At 39.5% G+C, this 26398-nt stretch overlaps 1 protein-coding gene across 1 annotated transcript in view; it reads right to left on the bottom strand.

Moving 5' to 3' along the window:
* Positions 1 to 1086: 1086 nt before the first annotated feature.
* Positions 1087 to 26398, bottom strand: part of LOC131831503 (uncharacterized) — a gene marked incomplete at its 3' end in the record, with an annotated part of 43119 nt that continues 17807 nt past the window's right edge. Inside the window, exons 2-3 of the mRNA XM_059173524.1 lie at positions 13835 to 13974; positions 1087 to 1158 (exon numbers count right to left, since the gene is read on the bottom strand). Coding sequence (XP_059029507.1) covers positions 1087 to 1158; positions 13835 to 13974 — 212 coding nt within the window. The remainder of the gene's footprint in view (positions 1159 to 13834; positions 13975 to 26398) is intronic.

Raw genomic sequence — 26398 nt, 5'->3', positions numbered from 1 at the left:
TGTGATCAAAGATCACTCAGCAGCCCCAGATTAGTGGAAATGAGGCTGCCGTGAGTGTTTGCCACTCCACACGGGATGAGGGCTTGGGTTTTGATTCACACTAATCCCCATCACGATCTAAGTGGAATTTACGGTAACGTGGATATACTACTCAGGGCTCCTGCCAACGTAATTTTAAAGAGCCCTAAAGTAGATAATAATATAGCCAGATTTAAATTCCCTTTTAAAGTTAAATCTTACTTTCCCACTCTCCATTCATACACTGGTTTAATGTTTCTAACATATTATATTTAACTCTCTGCATTTTCTATATGCATTTACCAGATAGGCGGTGGTACTTTAGCTCATAGGGACCAGTCGGCCTTGATTCTCAGGGAGCCGTGGCTCGCAAGGTGAAGTAGGGGGTCATCTGGCTGCAGAACAACTGAACAAAGGTAGATATATATATGTACACACACACACACACACACGCACACACACATTTATTTATAAAATGGCGACGGAGTTCCCTCTACCTGCTCTAAGACCCTGGCGTATCGAAGCTGCGGTTTTTACTTCTATTAAGGGAGGAAAATAATCACAACTTGCTCACAGCATTTAAGCAAGAATCAAATAGTGCACTATAGGCCAAATCACAAAGCCAATGCCCTCGTTACCGTGGGTCAAGTAGAACCCACAGAGACATGGAACAAGATGGGCATGAGATACTGTGACCACCCAGAAGTCAGGGGAAAGGGACTTTTTTTTTTTTTTTTTTTAATAGCAGAAAAAGAGACACATGAGCCATGAGATAGAACCAACTGCCTGGTCTGAGGAGTCCCTGGCCCTGTCTAGGGAATTCGCAAGAGAGGGGCATTTTGAGGAAGTTGGGAAGGAAACAAATAGTATAACACCACCCTCCAAACCCTAACTTCAGATTGAAACCTTCGTACCAACTATACCTACAAACTCTGGTCCCAACAACATCCTATGTCCTACCACCAAGATAACATCATCAAACATCAGCATTATTCAAGACCATATATGTGTCTTTTTTATCTTCAAGAAATATATCCATGTATATATACATGGATTTGTTTCATATATATATATATATATATATAAACATTTATTTTGGTATATATATATATTTATTATATACATATATATGAAGATTATCTATCTGTATTTATGTTGTTAGCTTTGTTAGAAAGAATAATTCCTTAAAATGTTTCTGAAAACCTACGAGGAAAAAGAGTAGGAAAAAAAAAGTGATTTGAAAACAAACAAAACCAGAAATGGAGTCATGATCGTACATGGTTTCCTACTGTACTTCTTCCAAGCAGACTTGCTCAGGAGAGCTGAGGTATCCAGGGGAATATAGCAAGGCCCTCCCAATTCCTCAGTCTAACATGTGATCCCCTTGTTCAATAAGGCAGGTGCCCACAAGACTACCAGCTATAGCAGAGATTTGGGAAATCCCAACAGAGTTCATGAGTCACTAGATCCTTGAGAATTTTAAGAACAGTGAGCAGTTGCCAGGTACGGATTTCAGAACAAGGGCCCCTGGGCACAGCTTGGCCTGCTAGGGATTTTTTGTTTTGTTTTGTTTTGTCTTGTTTTTGTTTGTTTGTTTTTGGTTTTGGTTTTTTTTTTGTTTGTTTTTTCCCGAGATGACATTCTGCAAAAGACATAGAAAGGTGCAAGACTCTTGGATGTGACCATCAATTCACATAAGATAAGATCCCTTGGCTGACCCTGGGACCCTAGCGACAGGCTTCGATGGTTGTATTATGTGTACAGTGATAGAGAGCCTGGTGATCTGGGCTCATGGCACACCACTTTGGGCACATTCCAGGTCACAATTTGGGGCTATTATAGGTGGAATCACTTATTTTGAAGGTAAGTTCAGGCTGACAGAGGGGGTAAATGGCATAAAAGTCTGTGTAAGCACTTGGCAGACTCTAATTCCTAAATGGCCAGTGGCCCTAGCTGCAGATCTCAGATGTCTCCAAGAACACATGGACAGTTACTGGGCCAAGGCATGATTTCCAGCTGGTCAGGGGACCCAGAGAATTTTTCACAGAAGAAGCCATTCTTTTTTTTTTTTTTTTTTTAAAGATTTTATTTATTTATTTGACAGAGATCACAAGCAGGCAGAGAGGCAGGCAGAGAGAGAGAAGGGGAAGCAGGCTCTCCACTGAGCAGAGAGCCCGATGAGGGGCTTGATCCCAGGGCAGTGAGACCATGACCTGAGCTGAAGGCAGAGGCTTAACCCACTGAGCCACCCAGGCGCCCCAGAGAAGCCACTCTTATTTCAAAGCAACATCACGGTTTCTGAGGTGATAGAAGATTGCTAGGAAGATGATGCCCCGTTGTTAGGGAAGTAGGGAATGGTTCATTTCTGGGGGTGCTGGTGCTCCATTTTAATACCACGATATGACCGGCATTGTCACAGTGTCAAAAATATTCTAGCATTTCCCACGACTAATGTCATATGTGACTATTGCTTTGAGATGTAAAGAGGAATTCCTCAGTATATTTTACTGTATTTGCCAAGTATATTTTGTGACAGTTTTCTATCATAAAGGAAATAGCTCAGGTTTCATAATCGTTTTACTACACCAATGCTAGACTTACACAAATCTGTTCTTGTGTGAGTTTTTAAAATTCAGTTTCTCCTTTCAAAAAAATACACAAGATGAGGGATCTCTGGAATGGCAATGAGAGAAACTCAGTGGAGCCTCTTATTAGGTGAAATACCCATTCAACCAGTGACAATTATGAAAACGAAAATTAAAGAAGGGAGGGGAGTGGAGAGATGGGTGACCCCAGTGATGGTTACTAAGGAGGGCAGGGATTACATGGAGCTCTGGATGTCACACACAAACGATGAATCATGGAACACTACATCCAAAACTAATGAGGTACTCAATGGTGACTAACATAATATAATTAAAAAAAATAAAAATATAAAGTATCTGAAAATTGTCCTGAGGATATACAGCAAATGGGGAGACATTTATTTAAGAAAATCTACTGTGGCCCAGTAAGAGCAATGAGAGTCTGTGGCATGCAAGTCACGGCCCCCTTCCAATATCCTTTCCCAGTTTGGTGTCATGAGAGATGTACACCAGCTGCTTGTGACCAAGAAACTGGGTCTGATTTCTCCCCTACATCTCTGGCTGGAGCTATAGTTTCATTCTGAAAAGGGAAGACCACTGTCCTGTCTCATTCTGTGCAGCATCATGATGCAGAAGCTGTATTTCAGGAAAGTGCTGGCAGCTGAATTGGAGAGCTTTCCCTCCAACCAGCCTCAACTTGTGGGACAGAAGCTCTAACTTGGATGTGGTATAACAAGCGTTCAGGAAATTGATAACCACAAGCCTGGGATTACCATTCGTATCCAGCGTTCAAGTTGTAGAGCAGGGTGCCTGCTTCAGAAGATATCCCATCCCCAAGGCCGTGATGCAGAGATTCTGTGCAGGGGGTGATGAAGCCATGAGAAAAGAGTAGTGTTTATGGTCTCCTCAAGTCAAACAACCATCTGGAACAGGTTGTGGGGAGTTTCATGCCTAAAGGTTTTGTTGAAAACAATGGAGATTTTGGTGCTGTGGTATTAAGACACCAGTAGCAACAATAGAAACAGTGGACTAGCTAGAAGTTCGACAGAGAGATCAAGAAAAGCGATGGCAAAAAAAAGCCCTCTGAGGGGCTAAGAAACTATCAAGAGGTCCTGCATTTTAGCAGTCTCAGATTAAATTGGTCTGATTTGTGGAGAAATTTATGTTGTGGAACATTGTTGAAAATAGCTAGCAGGTGTGTAGCAATTAGTGGAAGTTAGTGGTTTAGTGTGGTACCCATAAAGGCAAATGAGCCTGATGCTTAATGAGAAAATTACAGAAAGAGACACTCCAAAGACTTTGGCTAAAAAGTTACCCACAGTTATTCCTGGTGGTAAGAAAGACCCCACATTTGCTCAGGATGCACACTCTGAGGAGCAATTTCAGAGGCTGAAGACTGGGAGAAAGATAGTACTGAATTGGGTGGTGTTTTGTTGTTGTTGTTGCCTTGCTTTTGCTTTTTTGTTTGTTTGTTTGGTTGGTTTTCTTTTTATACCAGAGAAGTAAATAAGAAAGCAAACAACAGCAAGAGCAAAAAGTCACAGGGAAGAACCCTTCCCAGAGTTGCTATAAGAGATTATATCAGATGTCCAAAAGAAATAATAAGATATGCAAAGCTAGGTGAACATGTGATCTATAAACGAGGATAAGAAGAGAAGAGCAAACAGACACTGCCTTTGAGAGGGCTCTGATGTTGGACTTTGCAGACAAAGACTTCAATGAAACCATCATAAATATGTACAAAAAATTAAAGAAAAAAATTTAAATAACGTAAGACAGTCCTGTTGACATGTCTCATTAAATAGAGCCATACTAAACAAAACCACACTGAAATACCATTCACATTCACTCTCATGGATGTAGTGAGAAAGCAAGTACCATATGTTGGTGAGGGCATGGGGAAACATTAGTCCTCGTAATTTGATTGTAGCAACACAAAATAGTGAAGCCATTTATCAAAACATCAATCTGAGAGTTAACACATGACCCAGGAATTCTGCTTCTAAGTGTTTATTTCTGAGGGATGAGAACCTATGTATAAAACAAAACAAAACAAAACAAAACAAGACACCTGTACTCAAATGTCCATAGAAGCATTAATTATAGTGTTCAAAAAGTAGTAACAACCTGAGTGTCTATCAACAGGTGAGTGGATAAAAACAAGGGTATAGGGGTGCCTGGGTGGCTCAGTGGGTTAAAGCCTCTGCCTTCAGCTCAGGTCATGATCCCAGAGTCCTGGGATCAAGCCCCACATCGGGCTCTCTGCTCAACAGGGAGCCTGCTTCCTCCTCTCTCTCTGCCTGTCTCTGCCTCCTTGTGATCTCTGTCAAATAAATAAATAAAATCTTAAAAAAAAAATGGGACGGGGGGGATGGGAGGTTGGGGGAACCAGGTGGTGGGTATTAAAGAGGGCATAGATGGCATGGAGCACTGGGTGTGGTACAAAAACAAGGAATACTGTTATGCTGAAAATAAATAAAAAAAAACAAAGGTATGAACATTTCATCTAATTTTGGTATGCATGCTACAAAATGAAGTATATGAATGTATAATCAGGTGGATGAAGTCAGATTCTGGTGATGGTTACACAACTCTGTGACACACTAAAAAACACTGGACAGTACACTTTATGGGAATGATTTGTATGGTATAGGACTTGTATCTCAATGCAGCTATTTAAAAAAAAAGTCCTGGGGTTTTGTGAGATGTGGAGAGAATCAGGCCAGGGTACAGCGGGGGTGCCAAATTCCTGCCTGTGCCCCGTGACTGAGTGTTTTACTGATGTGGATTCTTGTCCACCCTGCATGGTTCAGTCCCTTCAACTTTTCATGGGTATTTTGCTCCTTATATATTCTAGTGGCTCTGGAGTCAATCTCCACTTAAACCTTTTGGGTATGAAATGTGTCAACATTGTTCCAGGCCACTTTCATTTCCCTGGCCATGGTGCTGAAGTGTGGCCTATTAACAAACTCGACAAAAGTTGATGCACCTGCTCCTGATTTTTCCCTTTGGGCTGTGAGTCATCTCAACATAGACATGGTGTCTGTCGACCAGCTGGTACTCTGTCCATTTATGTATAAGCTCTATGAGTCCAAGATGCTTCCTGTCCAGAGATAAGTTTGTCTCATTGACTGTCATACCTGGGGATTTTCTAGTGGCCATCTCTGTTGTTTTATGGTAGTGCTATTTGTCAACAGGTTTGATTGACACCTCCCTGTGCTGCAGGCTCCAGCCAACCATTGCTCTTCATATTGACCAAGCGTAATGCTCAATTCACTTGTGCATCTCATCTTTCATAGTTTCTGACTAGACACCTTGATGATGTAATCTGTGAATCAGTGTGTCTTGGTCCAGGGCAAGGGATCTGGGGTACAAAGTATTGAATTTCCAATACCCCATTTCTCTAGAAATCCAAGAAGCAATATCACTGGATATAGTAGGCAAAGTGTTGGGCAAACTGGGTGCCAAGATGTTGCCAAGCCCTGCAATGTAAAAGTGTTGTCTCTGTTATTCTCCTCAGTCTGGGAACATTGAGTATCAAATACTTCATCTGATTTAAAAAAATTTTCAGGTCAGTCCCATGATTTTTTTCTAGAGTTATGTTATTATCAGTGGTTATTTTTCTGTTTTTTAATTTAAATCCTAACACTGACTTAAACATGTTTTTCTTGATTCTATCAGGTGAAAAATTCCACTGCTCATTTTCTTATCAAAGTGACATCACTCACAGGCCCTAACGACCACCTGGTGTTTGTATCCATCACTCTTGTTATTATTATAATTTATATAAAAATTACACTATTATTACATAAGTAATTTATATAATCTTATAATTATTCATTTTATTTTATGAATAACTCCTTCAGCATATATCCCCGTAATCCTTTACTAAATCAGGTTTCCACCACACACATTCTTCAGAACTTTTATGAACTCACCATGGTGGCAGAGGCTTAAACAGATTTCCATGTCGCTGACAGAGTGGTAATAACCACTGATAAAATCCTGAAGAATGTTGATGTATTGAAATGTGTTTTGAGAACCACATTTTAGATTTTGAATATTATTGAAGATCTTTTCAGACTCTGGATTAACTATAAAATTGGTGACAGTATGACGGATGGGATGCCCTTATACGAGTTTCTTTATGGAGTTGTCAGACACCCCCTCCTCTCCATCCCTCTTGAATGAGTGTATCTCCCACTCTTATGCAAAGATTTGAGAGTGTGAGTAACTTCATGACCTCGTTAGGACCAAGTAGGAACTTCATATCAATCAATAGCTGTGAAAGTACAAATTTGTTTCTTGCTCCTTTAAGTACTAGCTCAGATGCTGTACAACTGCCTGCCTTTGTGATATCACTTTTGGCAGGTTTGGGGGAACATGAGCTATTTTTGAGGGGAGCCATCAATGTTTTCCACACTGAATGTTGAGTTCCTAGTTTCTGCTCACTCTACCTTTCCCCCTTAAGCTTGAATAGGGAAGTGAGGCCCTGTGACAACTGTCACGTGTCCCTATAGAATTAGAAATCTCCTCCAAGGAGTTCTGAATGTCTCTTAACTGTGGAAGCCTAGCAAGGCATAGAGAAAGAAAAAATAACAAGAAAAAGTGTTAGAAGCTACACATTTCCCACCATGCTGGCCTCCAACATGTGGTTGGAGGTTCCTCCAACATGACCAACATGGGCCTGTCTTGCTGCCTTTGCATTTAGTCTTGTTTGTACTTAGAATATTCTTTTTCACATAACTTTTCATGCACATTTCTGCTGAAATGCCACCTTCTTGGGTAAATTAATGTAATGACTTATTGGACTTAAACCATATGTTAAACCTACTATCCAATGTCTCTATTGCTCTTTGCTGAGGTTATGCAGAGAAAGGGGACCACCTGAGCTATAGTTACGTGTACTTAGATGGGTTAAGGGATTAATCTGACTTTTCTCCAGCAAGGATGTGTGGATGTTTTCCAGAGAAGGCCCCTGCTTGCTGGAGTATGATGCACCCAGTCCTTCCTTAACATACTTGCGGGATTGCTCTGCTCATCAGGCTGAAAGTAATGTCCAACCAGCTTTCCATATCCTGTGATTGGGAGGGTGACAGTATCAGAATGGCGGGCTGGCCATCTAGAGATGCAAATTTCTCCAATCACAAAAACACCTGGGAATTTTCCCTGAAGGAAGAGTTAGGAGCATTCAGACCTCCCTGTGCTAAAATCCTCTCCCCTGCCCTCCCCACCCAGGCCAAGGAATCAGCACTAGACGCCTTGGACATCAGAGAACTTTATCATGGCTCTGTTCAACAGCCAAAGAAGCTGTGCATTAGGGGAGAAGTTCAAGGCTTGCTTCAGTTCCTAGACAAATACAAGAATTCCATAGTGTTGTTCATTTGTCCAAGTTGGATATCGTGATTCATGCATTCATTCAGCAAACATTTATGTTGAGGCAGTTTGTTTAGGGCAAGAGACACAATGCCAGATGCACACATTACTCCTGGTTCCAAGAAGCCTGCCATCAACTGGGGAGATAGTCCACAAACAATCACAAAATAATGTTGCGATAGCAGTTATGGTAAGTGCTACAGAGGAATATACACTCTATTGTGAAGTTTAACAATGTCTCTGAAAGATTATGGGGGCTCAAGATGGCCTGTTTGAAGAAATGCCCTTGTAAGGAGATCTGAGAGCTATGCTAAGCCTGCCTTACTTTTTGATTATAACTAAGTGGACTGACACTTTATTATTATTATTTTTATTATTACTACTATCATTATTTTACATCTGTCACCTGCCATTGACACCGACTCCTATATAGGGTGCCATATGTGGATACTATCCCTGTCCCAATATCAGCCAAAACTGCTTTTTAAATCTGTGAGGCAGACACACAATTTTCTAGAAATAACCAAATTAAGATTTTGTGGTAGTAAACAGAAAATATTTATCAGTGGAAAAAAAAACCATGAAAAAGAATTAGAATCACTAATATAAAGTTGAAATATTGGTGGGGAAACTGATGAAAATTTAAAATAAACTTGGAGTTCTAGAGTAAGAAAGAGAAAAAACAAAAGAAGAAAAAATAATAATATAAAATGCTTGATTTGACAAAAATGTTTTGTTCTTTGGTCAAGAACTCATTCTGATTACAGTGAAATATGAATGAAGAAATACAATAGTCATAATAATCTAGAGATATTCCTACACTCCAGTGAGGAGGATAAAATATCAAAGTTTTCTTATTGTTATTTTTAAATAAATATTTTCAAAACAAAGGTAATCCAAATATTGTAGACATTTCATGTGCTATGATGGAAGCCTGAGATATTTGGGTTGTATTCATTTATTGTGAGGAAATTAATGTTTTTCACCAATATTTTAATAAATGATGGCATCATTTATTAATTTATTAATAATTTTTGACATTTTAGCATGTGCAAATATTCAGAAAGTAGTAAGCTCATGTCCTCTGTATGAACAATTCTTTTTTTTTTTTTTTTTGTATGAACGATTCTTGTCTAGAAAGTATCCAAAAGGGTTGAACCAGGAGAAAAATGAAAACAGGGCAAGATTGGATTGGAAAGATACAATAATGAGAAAACCTATGCACTGTAAAAATAAAAATCTTCAAGATCGAAAGTTTCTGCACAGCAAAAGAAAGAGTCAAAAAAACAAAGAGGCAACTCACAGAATGGGAGAAGATATTGGCAAATGACATTACAGACAAAGGGCTGATATCCAAGATCTATAAAGAGCTCCTCAAACTCAACACTTAAAAAACAGACAGTCACAGAAAATGGGCAGAAGACATGAACAGACACTTCTTCAATGAAGACATACAAATGGCTAACAGACACATGAAAAATGTTCATCATCAGGGAGATTCAAATCAAAACCACATTGTCATTACACCAGTTAGAATGGCCAAAATTAACAAGACAGTAAATGACATGTGTTGGAGAGGGTTTGGAGAAAGGGGAACCCTCTTACACTGTTGGTGGGAATGCAAGTTGGTACAGCCCCTTTGGAAAACAGTATGGAGATTCCTTAAGAAATTAAATATAAAGCTACCCTATGATCCTGCAATTGCACTACTGGGTATTTACCCCAAAGATTCAGATATAGTGAAAGAAGGGCCATCTGTACCCCAATGTTTATAGCAGCAATGGCCACAATCACTGAACTATGGAAAGAGCCAAGATGCCCTTCAACAGATGAATGGATAAAGAAGAAATGGTCCATATATACAATGGAATATTATGCCTCCATAATAGATGGAGAATGGATGAACACCCAACTTTTGTAGCAACATGGATGGGACTGGAGGAGATTATGCTGAGTGAAAGAAGTCAAGCAGAGAGAGTCAATTATCACATGGAATCACTTATTTGTGGAACATAAGGAATAACACGGAGGACATTAGGAGGAGAAAAGGAAAAGTGAATTGGGGGAAATCAGAGGGAGAGATGAATCATGAGAGTCTGTGGACTCTGAGAAACAAACTGAGGGTTTTGGAAGAGGGAGTGGAGGGTTGCTTGAAGCTGCTGGTGGGTATTAAGGAGGGCATGGATTTCATGGAGCACTGGGTGTGGGGCATAAACAATGAATCTTGGATCATTGAAAAAATAAAATTAAATTAAAAAAATAGAAATCTTAATTAATTATGAGAATACAATTGGAAAGGTAATTTCAGTAATCAATAAATTTTCCTAAAAACAAAGGATACAGAACTCTGATTTTGAAACCATCAGAAAACCAGAGGTGGTGGATCCGTGACTCGGGAAGGAGAGTCATTGTGGATACTCTCAAGGTTCCACCTCAGGAAAAAGAGGAGATGACAGAAACATCTCAGTGCAAGGGCACAATTATGATTGTGTATACTTTATGAAGGAAATATCACTTAAATGATTTATCTTAGAGAAGCATAAAGGAGAAAACCATAACTGGATTTCCCAATTAATGTAGGGGAAGGAGAAGTGTGGAATGGAGGAGAACCTAAAATATACTAGAATAAAAGGGAAAGGGAAGATGGGGAACATTTTTTTAAAAGATTTTATTTTTATTTATTTGACAGAGATCACAAGTAGGCAGAGAGGCAGACAGAGAGAGAGGAAGGGGAGCAGGCTCCCTGCTGAAAGCCTGATGTGGGGCTCGATCCCAGGACCTCGAGATCATGACCTGAGCTGAAGGCAGAGACTTAACCCACTGAGCCACCCAGGCGCCCCAATGGGGAACATTTTAAGGAGGCAGAAGTAGTATTTATAAAAGAGGTGTTAGAAATTAAACTAAATAAACCATAAATGTGCAGATGATACATCCTTATACAATTATATAGAATGTTACCTTGGATCTTAAATATCGAGGCAAATTAGCAGAAATAAGCAGAACCATAGCCCCCAAAAAGGAAGGAGAGGAAGATTAAAATAAACAAAGCTTGAAATAAGTTGACCCCCAAAAAATGTGAAACAGAAGGAAGTATAGTATTAATAACAATTAAATCACATTGAGGGAAATTGGAAGGGGAGGTGAACCATGAGAGACTGTGGACTCTGAAAAACAATCTGAGGGTTTTGAAGGGGCGGGGGGTGGGAGGTTGGGGGAGCCTGGTGGTGGGTATTAGAGAGGGCACAGATTGCATGGAGCACTGGGTGTTGTGCAAAAATAATGAATACTGTTACACTGAAAAGAAATTTAAACATTTTTTTTAAAAAGCCCACATTTTTAAATGAGAAAAAAATGGTTATGTAACTAAAAATATATAATAAAAACTCAATATAAAATCCTGTACACACTATCCTTATCACATAGAAAAATACAATTGCAAGAAATGCAAATATGAATTAATGAAAATGAAATTCTTTGAAGAATTTAATGACATATCCAGTAATCAAAAATAAAAACATTTATATTTATTTAGTTTAATAATAATTATATTAATTATATACATATGTGTATGATTAGATACAATTTAACAATAGATATAATTTAACAATAATAAGAATGTATACAAATTTAACAAACATTCTTATAGTGCAAGATAATATTAATAATTCATTGAAGAATGGAAAGTTCACTGAACTCAGTAAAACAGATTAGTATACTTTGAGACAGTTCAATAGAAAAGATTCAAATCAATTCATAGAGATTAAATTGAATTTAAAAAGTAGAGGGCGTAAGAGAAATGTGGGATATGAACATCAGACCTGGCAAATGTGTAGTCATGTTCCCAGAATGAGAGAAGAAAGAGAATGGGAAAAGAAACATTTGAAAACAAAGGCAACTAATGCATAAGCTTGTCAAGTCACTAATCCGTCCAGTCAAAACTAACTCTCCTCAAAAAAAAAAGAAAGAAAAGAAAAGAAAAAGGAAAACAAAAGAACGGATGAAAAGAAAACAAGGAAAGCTCAAACAGTTTTGGGCTGTGTTACAGATGTCAACCCACAGGGTCCAGCCGCTCTGGGAGCACCACGCTGAGTGAATGGGAAGGAAGTGCCATGTAGAACGCATCGCTAGAGATGGGCACCTGGGGGGTCTCCGTTGGTCAAGCGACTACCTTCGGCTCATGTCATAAACCTGGAGCCCAGGATTTACTCCTGCCTCACGCTCCCTGGTCAGCGAGGAGTCTGCTTCTCCCTCTGACATTAGCCCCTCTGGTGCATTCTCTCTCCCTCTCTCAAATAAATAAAATCTAAAACAACAACAACAACAAGAACAACAAAACAACAACCCCCCCCCCCAAAAAAAAACACACAAAACTTGTAACTAAAGAGACAGCTTGAAAGCAGGCAGAAAAGGATTAAACAGTGATTCTACACCCACCGGATTTCCTTCATGATGGAGTGTGAGGCAAATGTCTCAGACAGATCTGCCTGCACTCCTGCTTTATTTGATTTTGGGATCATTTAAATGATCCCAGATTGAAGGGCAGAGGCGGCAGGGGTGTCACCAGATAGGACATGGATCACTGGCCCAAAGGATCCTGACTGGGAAGGCAGATGGCAGGAGTGGAGGAGAGCAGGGCATGGTTTCCTGTGGTTTATACAGTGTTTCCACCTGTAGCCCAACTCCTTGGTCTCTCATTAAGACCAATGACATTTTGGGGCTCCTGGGTGGCTCAGTTGGTTAAGCATCTGCCTTCGGCTCAGGTCATGAGTTCAAGATCCTGGGATTGAGTCACACATAATGTTCCCTGCTTAGTGGGAAGCCTGCTCCTCTTTCTGCCTGCTGCTCTCCCTGCTTGTGCTCTCTCTCTCTGACAAATAAATAAATAAAATCTTTGAGAAGAATAAAATCAAAAATACAACCAATGATTTTTATTTTATTTTACTTTACTTTTTCAGTATTCCAAGATTCATTGTTTAGGCACCACACCCAGTGCTCCAGGAGCTACGTGTCCTCCTGAACACCCACCACCCACAACCAATGATATTTTAAAAGTTAAGGGTTCTTTAAAAATGCCCAGTGAAAAAATATGAAAATAATGATAGAATTTAAAAATATTTTAGAAGTACTAATTTAGCTACTGATTGGAGACAGTTGTTATGAATTGTTAATTCGTCATAATTTTTAATAAAATGTTTAAGTGAATGGATGATGGTAACTTAGTGTTATGGACTAAATTCTGTCTACCCCACCCCACACTCACACACACACAAAAATCCATGTGTTGGAACCCTAAGCTCCAGTGTAGATCTACCAAGAGCTAGGTCCTTCAAGGAAGTCACTGATGTCAAATGAGGTCATAAGGATGAGGCCCTGACCTGATAAGATTTCTGTCCTGGTAAGAAGAGACATTGGTCAGAAGTTTGATCCTGGACTCCCAATCTCCAGAACTATCAGAAAGTAAATTTATGCCATGTAGGCTGCCCAGTCTGTAGTATTTTGCTCTGGCTGCCCGAGTGGACTAAGACACTGGGCATTTGTGCAGTGCCACGCCCCCCCCCCCCCCCCCCCCGTGAAGGAAGAACAAAGGTTGTCCCCACCCTAATGTGGTGGCTAACCTGAGTAGTGTGTGTCTCCTGAGGTGATCTGACATCGGCAATTCAACATCACCTATGTTTTTTCCTACAAAAACAATATTTAATGTGAAACATTTAAACTGAATTTTCAGTTCAGGAAAATATGGGAATGAAGAACAAATTAAATGATCCCAAGAGGAAGCAGAAATAAATTAAAATAGTGGCTCTTTCTACAGAACATTGGACTAAGTTTCTTTAATAATCAGAATATTTATGGTATATATATATATATATATATATATATACACATATATGTATACATACACACATATATGTATATATACATGTATATACATGTATATATGTGTGTGTGTATATACACACATATACATGAAATAACAATGCAAAGTGTGTACTAGATTCTGACAGATTAAAAGAGTATTTTAAAACACAATTAGGAAAAATTACATATAAAACAGTAGCTTTGAAAAAAATATACCAAAAGTTTAACAAGAGTATGCACCATTAGCTGTAAGATCCCATTTTGATCCAGACACCTGTGTGTGTGTGGGTGGGTGTGTGCACACACACCTGTGTGTTGGAAAGGCCAAGATGGAAGAAAGTGTCAAAGGTTACTGGTGACCTCTGGATGGTCTGGGAATAACTTTTTTTTTTAGGATTTTATTTATTTGAGAGAGAGAGAGAGAGAGTGTGCATGAGTAGGGGTAGGGGAGGAGGGAGAAGCAGGCTCTCCACTGAGCAGAAAGCCCTCCATCCCAAGACCCCTCAGATCACAACCAGAGCCAAAGACAACTGCCTAACCAACTGAGTCACCCAGGCACCTGGGAATCGTTTTTTAATGTGTTTAACTCATTTATTTTGGGTCTGTACTTTTTTAGTTTTCTGAGGACATGCATATACAACTGCTATAATAATAAGTGTTTTTAGAAAATCCACTCCTGCAAGGAGCATGTTCTTTCATGGGCTGCCAATAATGGACCTCCCTTCATTTTGTTAGTGAGTGCAATTCCTACATTGTGAAGCTGTTTCTCTTGACCCTTGCATCTGACCTACTCCTCCAGGAACTCACATGAATGCCCACAGAAAATGGGCCTCCACACTGGGTCATGTCTTCTTTCCAAACATCTCACCTTAACCATGCCTCTCAGGGCTGCATTCATGTCTTTGCCATCCTGGCAACAATGCCACTCTGAAATGTTGATTCAAATCTTCCACGTTGATCTAGACATCTTCCCATGCAAGTTGCCACCCTAAATTCTTGTCTGTGACGGACGCCCTTTCTTTGAGTAAACTGCTGCTCACCTCTCCCCCAGCACATCCTCAACTCTCTTCATTTGTTTACATACCTTATGATTTCATTATCACATCCTCTTAAAAATACATTTGCTACCTCGTGATTTCAGTCACCTGTAGAGTACTTAAGCCTGGAAAACCCATTTGGTAGCCCACTGTTTATGTTCTCTATGTTCTGAGAAAAACATTTAACCCTGCTCACAGGGAGTACTTTCCACAGTTCTCACATTGACCCTCAAAGCTCTTCCAGTCTTGAGTATGCATTAGCATGCTTCTCCCCAGCTCTCCTGAGCAACCCCCTTCCATTCCTCAGCATGGTCAAACACCTCACTCTGGGGTTGATGACCTTTCCTCATCTGTATTTAAGAACACTGTTTCAAGTAGAGTGACTTGTCTTGGTATTCTGCCATCAAATATGTAAGCCAACCTGCATCTGGTCACTGAACTTCCTACACTTTCTGCAACGGAGGAAGTGTCTCTCTGCCCATGCAAGTCCAGTCTCTTCACTGGCTTCTCCTTGCCTTTAGAATGAAGTCCAAATCCCTCGCCGTGGCTTCCATATCCTCCTGGCACCTGCATGCCTTTCATATCATTCTGCATACGTCTTTCCCAAGAAGGTCCCATCACATTCCACTTTTCTCACTCCTGCCACAGGGCCCTTGTGCTTGCTGTTACTCCAGCTGGAAAGCTCTAGCACAGGTCCTTGCAAGGTTGTTTCCTTTTACAATCATGTAAGACACAGCTCATGTCACCACTTCAGACAGTGCTTCTCTAATAGCCCAATGTAAGTACCTGACCCTGGGTTTTCTCTCATGCTAGGTGTTCTCACCTCCTCTCTCCCCTTCCTCCTTCCTCATTTCCTCCTCCTCCTTCTCTTTCTTCTTTGCTTCAGAGCAGTTATCAAAATGAGAAATAGTTTATTGTTTATTCCTTTATTGTCTTTTCTCCCCTTTATAATATAAACCCATGACTGTTCTGTTCATTGGTACGTCTTCCTCACCTACACCTTTGCCTGCCTGATACCTACTATCCTCTCAATGATATTGAGTGAATACTTGAACACAGCTATACTGAATCTGAGGTGGACCCCAGGTTCTTTATCTCCTGGTATTTCTGCCTTTGTGTAATTCCCTTCCCTTGAGTCTTGGCAGAGCCTGGGAATTAGACTTAACTCACAGAATAATGGCAAAGATGTGGAGATATGCATGGCTCCGGGCACATAATTACATGATGAGATCACCCAGTATATTGGGGCCTCCCTGCTTGAATCTGACTGTCCTTGCTCTCTCAGAAGAAGACAGCTGCCACAGGGGAGGCACCTGGCAAGGAGCTGTGGGTGGCCTAGAAGAACTCAGGTTGACCTCCAAGCAGCAAATAGCCTTTAGTTCTTTGTTTTACAGATGCCAAAAAACCTTATACTAAAATACTCTGAGGGATCTTGGATGTGGTTCCTTCCCCAGTTGAGTCTTTGATGAGATCTAAACATGGCCTGCATCTGGACTGCAGGTTCTTGAGACCCTGAGGTGGGACTCCCACCTCACCAGACTCCAGATCCACAGAACCTGAAAGGTGAGAAAGCAATGTTTCTATGCTCGTTGACATTTCTGTATGCAGCAGTAGGTGGTTAATACACTGACTTACTGGAGACCATTCAGGGATATCTGCAGCATCCTCTGGAGGCCATGAGTGGCTGTTCCTGGCGGACAATGATGCTTGCTTCTAGCTTAATCCTCTAGACCCTTCAGAGCTTCGATGAGGGTTTACTTTAATAACGCACTAACAGAGCCCACGTAGCTTTATAGGAACTAAATGTGATGGCTGTGGAAGATGGGAAGGAGAATTTGATGTATGTCTCCATAATTGCTCTCCCAAAGACTACATCCTAACAATGATGTGAGGAAGTTTGGTTCATGTACTTACTTTCTCTGGAAAAGAAAAGCAATTTTTGACTTCCTTTGACAATTTTTTTTTTTTTGGAGGAACAACTTTTGCTATTAGAGTACCATTTATTAACTTTTATTAGTGTTGAAAAACAAATTAAAAACATAAATAAAAAATGCATATTTAAAATTCAATTCTAAATTCTATCTTAAAAGTTTTGTGAAAAAAATAAACAATAATAAAATAAAATAAACGCTGACCCTATTCATGGTCTCTATGTTTCCATGACTCTGAGAGTGATAGGAAGGCTTCTTAGCCATATGCTTATCTGCTTCCTCCTTTGGATCAGGAGTCTGCATTCAGTACATGTTTTAGTCCATGTCTCAGAACAAACATGGTGCCTTGGAGCTTGTGGTTGCTATTGATGGGAAGTGCGGCATTGGCTGGTGGTGGAATGTCGATGCTGGTACCTGATGCTCCCCCTAGTACAAGAACCCACAGAGCCCACAGCTGCTGTGGTGACTTCTGCTCTAGTCTCTTCCGGTGCTTTCCAGAAGATGAAAGCAGAGAGGAAGTAAGAGATTAGCACAGCACTGACCAACCAATGATAACCAGTCAGGCACAGAATCACATGTGAGAACACACACATCTCCGAAAACTTGAAGGAAAATAGCCCATTTGTAGAAATCAAATTGACAGCTACATTTTTAAACTTTGATCTCAAGGAGCTGGTTTAACCTCCTGATAATAAGAACATTTTTTTAAGCAAAGCTTTTTTCTTTTCTTTTTATTTTTTTCAACTATATTCGCTTAGTCACTCCTTATTACAAGATTCTTATATTCAGAGACTCTGTCTTATTCATTTTTGTAAACTTCCCAGGATCCAAATTGTGATAGACATAGATAAATAGATAGGGTAGATTCTCGAAAATATAATGGGTGCTCAGAAATGTAAAAAAGAAAACAAAAGGAAGGAAAAAGAAAGGAGAACAGATAGGAGGGTGAAGGGAGCGAGAGAGGAAGAGAGAGAAAGAGAAAAATGTGTCTACTCCATGATTACCAAGAGGATTTTCTGGAATATTCTTGATCCTTACAAATCTCAACTACTGCTTATTATATGATATCTTTTAATACATTTAACCACTAAGTACAATAGAGCATTTCAAAATGTATGAAGAAATACCAATGTAGTGAAGTGAATGATTATTAAATAAACATATAAAGATAGTCAAGTAAAAAGCAGTAATTTTTTTCTTTTTGCAAACATTATAGAGTGGAAGGACATTTAAAAATCCCTACATTAATGTTGATGGACAGAATAAAACTTGCAAATACTGATATGTTATCATTATTAGGATTAGGTGCTCATTTTAATAGTTCAAAAATCTGTTTCATATTGTTACTATTATTATTTACTATTTACTTCTTTTTTCTCACTTTTATTAAATCATACCCTAATTTTGGCCTATAGCTTAGGACAATACAGTATATTGTTTAATTTGCTTCAAAAGTCACAGAAATCTTTAATAAGGAGGGTTTCTCAGAGACCCAACAGCTAGGGCATTTGGTGGTGTGGAACTACTCAGTAAATTTAGAGACACTGTATCAGTAGGTCTAGCAATCAAGATGCTTCCTACATAATCATGTATTTCAGTGTTTGAGAAGTCAACACCGCCATGAAATTGGTTAATAGTACACTAACTGATAAGCTGAGTATAAAAACGTCCATGTAATATATAATGGGCTCTTTTTTTCTCTCCCATTGGTATATATATATGAAAACCTTTAAAAATATTCTAGAAAAAAAAAAGTGGATGTTACATTCTTTACCATTTGCTTTAAAAGGGATTTTCCACTCGTTCATCTCTAGAAGGTCATCTTTGAGATGTACGAGCCCGCCCTTCATTAAGCCCCCTCTTGCAGTCATATTTAACTTTCTTTCATTCGGTGGCCTTTATTAGCTGAGCTCCTGCAGCTTGTAGCACACTTTAAACAGCAACACTGGGAGGATGTAAATGCAGAATAATGTATCAGGACTCAAATCTGCATGGTCAAATGTCAAAAAAATTAGGCCTTCCCCAGAACCATGTCAAGAGAAATAACATAAGTGGGCAAACTCAACAGCAGGCACGCCATTATCATTTAGCGCAAGCTGTCATCAGTGCCAGCGAGTGGAAACAGTGGTCATTAGCTGGAACTCTGCCGGGGGATGTTGCAATTCTTCCCTTTCTTTTCTTTCTTTTTTTTTTTTTTTTTTAGATTTTTATTTCTTCCCCATCATCTGACAGTATTTCACAGACCACCGCAATGCAATGTTGCCTCCCTGACAGGAAAGTCAAGAGATGGGGGATGGAGACTCTGGAGGAGGGAATCCAAGAAGAGAGGGACCCAGGCTCGTCCACTGTCAGCTGGAGGGTGCAGGAACTGCATTACCTACTGGATAAATACTCATTAAGAGTAATCACTTTATTTCAGCTCTGTAATGACATTAACAAGCTTGGAATACAGGGAATTACATGAGTCAGAACAAATAATTGAATATTCTACTGCAGAGGGAACAGAGCCCAAGTCTGCCTTCATGTCATGCCGTTTCTGAAGCTAGCACAAGCATGCAATTAGATAATAAGCTTAAACAGCATTAAATTGGCACTGCTCGTACCACCACTGAGAAAAAAGAAGTATTAATTGTTCAACTCTCACCTGCTTGTAATTTCATGCCATGCAAATACTTGTGAGGCTGCCCTATTTTTATTTAAATGGACTCATACACTGGATTCAAACAAACCAATAAAAATGGAATATAGAGAAAATTTGAATGTAAGAAAGATAAAGGACGTGGCAACAGATGCTGGTGAGAAACCATGTTGGGGGAGTACCTCTTTGAAAAAAATAAAGAAGGATGCAAATTTGGCTGAATTTTTAAATGGAATAATATGACTAAGTATCCTATGTGGCAATTTTCTTTCAAAGCTACTATCAAATTTGAGTATGTGCACTGAGGAAGGATCCCTGCAGTTCGTTAAAATTAACGCAGCTAAATTCATGGGTGGAGATGAGAATATAGATGCAGATGTGGATACAGAGACAGATACTGTGCATACACATGGATACAAATGTGGTCACAGGTATGGATACACATAAGGTTACAACTGTAGAAGCTGATGTAGACACATGTATGGATGCATATGTGACAAACACATAGACACACATGTGGATACAGACAGAGACTCAAATATAGGTACACATGGATACAGACAAAGATGCAGATGGATTCAGATACAGCTATAGACTTAGGCATTCTCGTAGATACAAGACTTAGGCATACACAATGATGTACAGTGTTGGCACATCATTAATCATAGAAAATGTTATACATAAGTAAAGCTTTCAAACAGAACATATGCTTCTGTGTTGTGTCAGACAGGAAAAGATGGTAGAAAACTGGTAACAGCATGAGTCACTTTCTTAACTTGTTTAATTTATTAGAAAATCAGAATTCCAAAAGAAGAGAAAGCTGTGTTTTTGACACCCCATTCCAAATGCCACAGAAAGGCAAAGGTGTCATTTGGTTTCCTTGAGACGGCCTCAAGTGTGAGTTAAGCTGATGGGATGCACCGAATTACATGAGCTGTTAGAGAAAACTGAGGAGAGAGCTCGAATCGCCCGCTGCCTGCTCTGGCCTCCACACAGCGAGGACGGTGTCTTCCCTTCTAGGGTGTGCTGCCAAGATCGGCGCAGACTGAGATGAGATGTGAGAGTTGGGGGCTCTGGGGATGACAGATTTGGGAACCATCAGTTTATAGCTGGTTCCGACCATAACTCCAAATCTGTGTGGTTATTCAGACGAGCCAATCAGCACTGGATATTTGATAGGCAAACTCAATAATCATTTATAATCCTGACAGGTTAAGGGTCTCCAAGGCAAACCTTAATATACACAATGGGTTTGAAAATAAGAGAAAACAAATAAAGAAATCTCTATATTCCTGAGCAAATGTCTTTTCTTTCTCTGGTCCTACAATCTTCCAATCAGAGGTTTGCTTTATCATCACATCCTCTCAGGACACACAAAACCATTTTCAATCTATTTTTCTAAGTAGACCACCATCTAGCCTTCATCTCTGGGTCTGTCTGTAGCTCACGTGGCTGCTTGGAAGTTATTCTTTAATAAAGACAGGGAGAAAGGGAAACCAGAGCTGACCTGAGGACACTTTAGAATGTGTCAATAAATTTAAGATTGAGAACTGAACTAGAAAATCGAGTGTTTATCACATCTGTCCTATAAAATAACTTGAAATTGTGAGAAGAAAGATTATCCACTAGCCCAATCTTTTTGAAGGATTAACACCTAGCATATTGCATTGCTCATGGTAGGTACCCAATTTAGCCTAAAAAAAAAAAAAATCCAGGAAAAGGACATTCTTCAAGTAGTAAACTGAAATTAAAATTATCAGCAGCAAGAATTCTCTCTCTCTCTCTCTCTCTCTCTCTCACCCTCCTTCCTTGGGTTCCTTTGCTTTCCCTAATTTTGCTTTTTCTCATGCTTTCCTTCTCTCTCTCATTATAAAACAATTCTAGTTTCAGTGTAGTTACAATGAGACTCCATTATATGGGACCTTAGCTTACACAAAAAGTATACTAACCATATGAAGAACTGTGCCCATCACCACTCAGTCAAAATGAACGTGTGTGTTTATTGATTATTTAGTAGGAGAAACCTTTAAGTATTTATATTTCTATTGGGTCTACAAGTTGCATGAGACAATTGTAAAAGAATAAACACAAGATGAAGGGTACATTACATCAAAGAATAATCCAAAACTTAATTCCCCAGGAAGGAGAGATTTATGTATTCAGCCAATACATGTTGATTGATCACCTTCCATGGACCTATACCAGGCACCACACTTTGCGGAAAGCATAAAACACACCGAACTTCCTTGAGGAATTCTAGTCCCTTGGAGGGGCCAGGTATGCACCACGCGATGCAAAACATGGTATTCATTGTGACGTTTCGTTTTCAAATGGATTCTTTGAAAGAAGCATTCTTGTCAAGATGCAATCCAGAGAGACATGACTTTTGGCAGCAAAGTCCTGTGGGAAAGGCAGCCAACAAATGGCATGAAATAATAAGACAAAAAGGATGGGGCGTGAGAAAAGCAAAGGCCAAGGTTCCTCCAAGTGAGGACCCATGACCATCCCCATGACCATCCCACTTAGTACTCAGACTCTGGATCTTCAGTAGAGTTATTAGGGTCCACATGTACCAGAGCCACAGAGGCTGGAGAATCACTGTTGTTACTTTTTTTTCTTTTTTATCAAGGCAGAGGGAACAACATTCCATATAGATACAAAGCTTGAGAGAAATATGGTGCCTTGTTTGCCGGGGACTTTTGAGAAGATCCAGAAGGCTTGTCTGACTGCAGAGAAATTGTAGCTCAACTCAAGTGCAGGATGACCCACAGTAAAACTTTTCTAAGTCCTGAGCCTTTGTAACAGGTATACTGGAATTGATTATTTCATGCAGAAAGAGAAGTTTGTGCAAAACCATGGAGGCATCAGAGAATGTGTCTTTCAGCTCAATATTACTGTCAATTGTGGTTCCTTAGGGAGTATAGTGGGTGAAGATGATTTTTATATCATGGAAGTGGGATAGTAATTTTTCCTGAAGGCAATGGAAATCCATGATGAGTTCAGAGTGAGGTGTGGGGGCGAAGCGGTCATCTTGGTTATATTACCACTCCACTCCAACATTGGAGGCAAAACCTTTGCATTTCCAGAGGGCTGCTTGAGTTCTGGCCACTGTGTCTGATTAAATACATTGGTTTGGGATCCACGCCCTATGTAGCTGGATCTCATTGTAGGTCATGATGTAAGCTTTGCTCTAGGAGCAAAGTCGTAGGCAACCTTTTCAAAGGTCACACTGTGCATTCTTTAAACATCTATAATGGGGAATAAAAAGTGAAACTTATAAACAGAAATGGGCCATGGAAAGATAGCCATGGCCATTGAGGGCCTGCCAGTGGCACCTCGGGGTTATGTTGGGTAAGCTGCTAGGACTCTAGTCCAATGGACATTTTCCCAATTCTGTGGAATGGACCTTGCCTTAATTTATATTCAAATATCGGTGTGTTTCTATGACTCACTAGCTATGCCTTTGGGCAGGTGGCATGATAGGACTTAAATTCTTTGTCCACCTATCTGTCCTAACAGGAAATTTGTTTGCAGACATGATCACTGAGTCTGAGGTCCTTCCTCACAACTACCAAGTGCCCATTGTAACTGCCAAGATTTACAATCCAGGGAGCCTCAAGGGTTGATGAAGGTGTTTTGTTTTGTTTTGCATATATTGAAGGATTTTCCTCTTAAAGCGAATCTTGTTACTAGATCCTCTAATTTTAAATGTGAGGCAAAGCAATTGAAGGTGAAATGTAAAGCAACCCTTATTCTCAAAAGACACAATTGTCTCCATGCAAGCACAGGGAAATCTGGAGGTAACTGTAAGAATGGGAGAACTCAGGAAATTGTTATATAAAATATCAATAGACAAAAAATCAGTTACACTATTAAATATAAGCAGTAACCAAATATAAAATGTAATTTTAAAAATCTCGCTCAGAATAGCAACAAACAAATTATATATATAACAAATGTAATTTAAATACATAAAAGCTTCATTATAGAGACTATGAAACTACTGAAAGACAGAAAGGAAAGCAAGTAAATAAACATCCCACATTAGTGGACAGGACCAGTGCATCATTTTTTTCCTCCAATTTATTTAATACATGCAAAGCCATTTACATCATCCGTTTCATATTTTTCTACAAAACTGGATGATTGCCTCCTAAAACTTAGTAATAGTCCAACAGTGGTTAAGATAACTCTGAGGAATCATAAAGGGAGGATCTCACCTCATCAAACTGCAAGAACAGCTGTAATGTTGTGCTATTTAATGTCATCTAGGACTTGAGATGAACAAATGAACTGACTGACAGCATGGAAGGTGCAGGAACAGAAACACAAGCACACATTTATATATTCATGTATGAAATGGACAGAGGCAGATAGGTCCCTGCAAATCATGGGAGAATTGGCTACCCATATAGAAAATTGAAGTTAATTGAAGTACAGATATATTAAAGACCTAAATGAGCAAAACAACACAAGTTGTATGTAGGGAGATACAGTGTGTCCACCAGTAGGGTTTTTCTATAAGTCATTAAAAAAAAAGGAACATGGGGAAAAATAACTATAGCTTTCCTTTATTAAAATAAGATGAAAATTTCTGTATGGCAAACATTCCCTAAACTGAGTTCACTCGCAAGCCACAGATTAGCCACAGACTAGGGAAAGACCACACCAGGGCATATGATAGACGAAAGTAAGCTTCCATGATAGGTGGCATTCCTACCGTGGAATGTTTATATAACCCAATGGAAACACAATGGCTGTGACCTGGAAATGTACAGGAAGAGAAACCTGGAAGAACCAGGGCAGATGGACTCATCATCAGAGTATCATTCAGAAGAGTTTCATTGCTCTAAACAGCCTCTGTGCTTTACCTATTCACCCCTACCCACAATCCAACTCTGTGGCAACTGTGACATTCTTAAAGATCAATTATAGGGGCACCAGGGTGGCTCAGTTGAGCCAGCTGAGTTTGACTCTCAATTTTCATTCAGGTCAAACTCAGTTGAGTTTGACTCTCAATTTTCGTTTGGGTCATGATCTCCGGGTCAAGGGATAGAGCCGCACCTTCAGCTTCATGTCAGGCTCCACATGAAGTCTGCATGGCCCTCTCCCTCTGCTCCTCCCCTGGATCATGCTCTCTCTCTCTCTCTTTCTAAAATAAATAAATAAATAAAATCTTTTAAAAAAATCAGTTATAGTTTTACCCTTTCCAGAATGTCACATGGTTGGAGTCACACAGTCTGGCTTCTTCTACTTAGCAACATGTACTGAAGGTGCCTATTTGATTCTTCATGGCTTGATAGCTCATGTCACCTGAATGATACTGAATCGTATCAGATTACATGGGTGCATCACACTTGGTCTCTCCGTTCACTGACAGAAGGCTACCTTGGCTGCTTTCAGGTTTGGGAGATGATGAGTAAAGTTGCTACAAAACTCCTTTAAAAGGTATTTTGTGTCTGTAAATTTTCAGCTCCATTGGGTAAATATCCAGGAGCAGAATTGCTGAAATACATAGTAGAATAATGTTTAGCTTTAGAAGAATGTGTAAAACTGTTTCCAAGGTGGCTATCCGATTGTGCATTATTTTATAAATGGTGAGTGAGAGATCCTATCACTCTGTGTTCTTATTAGCAGTTAGTATTATAAGTTTTGTTTTATTTTAGCCATTTTAATACGTATACAATGATAGCTCCTCTTTGTTTCAATTTTCACTTCCTTGATGACATATGTCTTTTCATATGCTTATCTATCTTGTGTGTATCTTCTTAGGCAAGGTATCCCTTCAGATCTTTTGTACATTTTTAACTGGGTTGTGTGTCATTGTCTTCTTCTTCTTCTTCTTCTTCTTCTTCTTCTTCTTCTTCTTCTTCTTCTTTTTTAAGATTTATTTACTTATTTGAGAGTAGGAGTGAGAGCATGTTCATGCGCTGGGGAAGGGGCTGAAGGAGAGGGTGAGAGAGAATCTCCAATGGACTCCCTGCTGAGCATGGCGTCCAATACAAGGCTTGATCTCATGATCCTGAGATCACGACCTGAGCCAAAATCAAAAGTTTGACGTTTAACTGACTGAGTCATTCTGGTGCTTCTGTGTTGTGTGTCTTCTTATTATATTTAAGAGTCTTTGTATATATTGGATAGAATTATTTATCAAATAATAGATTTTTCAAAATATTTTCTCTCAGTCTACATATTATTTTTTTCAATCTCTCTTTAAAAAAAATATTTATTTGACAGACAGAGATCACAAGTAGGCAGAAAGGCAGGCAGAGAGAGAGAGGAGGAAGCAGGCTCCCTGCTGAGCAGAGAGCCTGATGCGGGGCTCAATCCCAGGACCCTGAGATCATGACCTGAACAGAAGGCAGAGGCTTTAACCCACTGAGCCACCCAGGCGCCTCTCTTTTTTCAATCTCTTAACAGTTAAGTTTCATGGAGCTTTTTAATTTTTGTAAAAACCAACTTTCCTATTTTATCTTTCACAGATCCATGCTTTTGATCCTGTATCTAAACACTTAGCACCAAATTGAAGGCCACCTTGATTTTCTGCTATGTTTGCTTTTGGAAGTTTTAGAGGTTTGCATCTTATATTTAAGTCTATGATTAATCTAGTCAAATTTTATGAAAGGTCTAAGTTCTGTGTCTTGCCTCTTCTTTCCCTCTCTCTTTTTCTTTCTTATCTTTCCTTTTCCTCATTCTTCCCTTCTTTCTTTCTTTCTTTCTTTCTTTCTTTCTTTCTTTCTTTCTTTCTTTCTTTCCTTCTTTCCTTCCTTCTCTCCCTGCCTGCTTTCTTGTCTTCCCTTCCCTTCCCTTCCGTTCCCTTCCTCCCTTCCTCTTCTTTTGTCCTACCTTCCCTTCCCTGACCACTCCTTCTTCCCTCTCTCCCTCTCTTCCTTCCTTCCTTGCATATGGACATCCAATTTTTCTGACTTTTTTTTTTTTTTTGAAAGACTATTGTTT

This window comes from Mustela lutreola, chromosome 5, assembly GCF_030435805.1.
Source record: "Mustela lutreola isolate mMusLut2 chromosome 5, mMusLut2.pri, whole genome shotgun sequence".
Classification (NCBI taxonomy): domain Eukaryota; kingdom Metazoa; phylum Chordata; class Mammalia; order Carnivora; family Mustelidae; genus Mustela; species Mustela lutreola.
The sequence above is the reverse complement of the archived record's forward strand: the minus strand, read 5'-3'. Positions and strand labels throughout refer to the sequence as shown.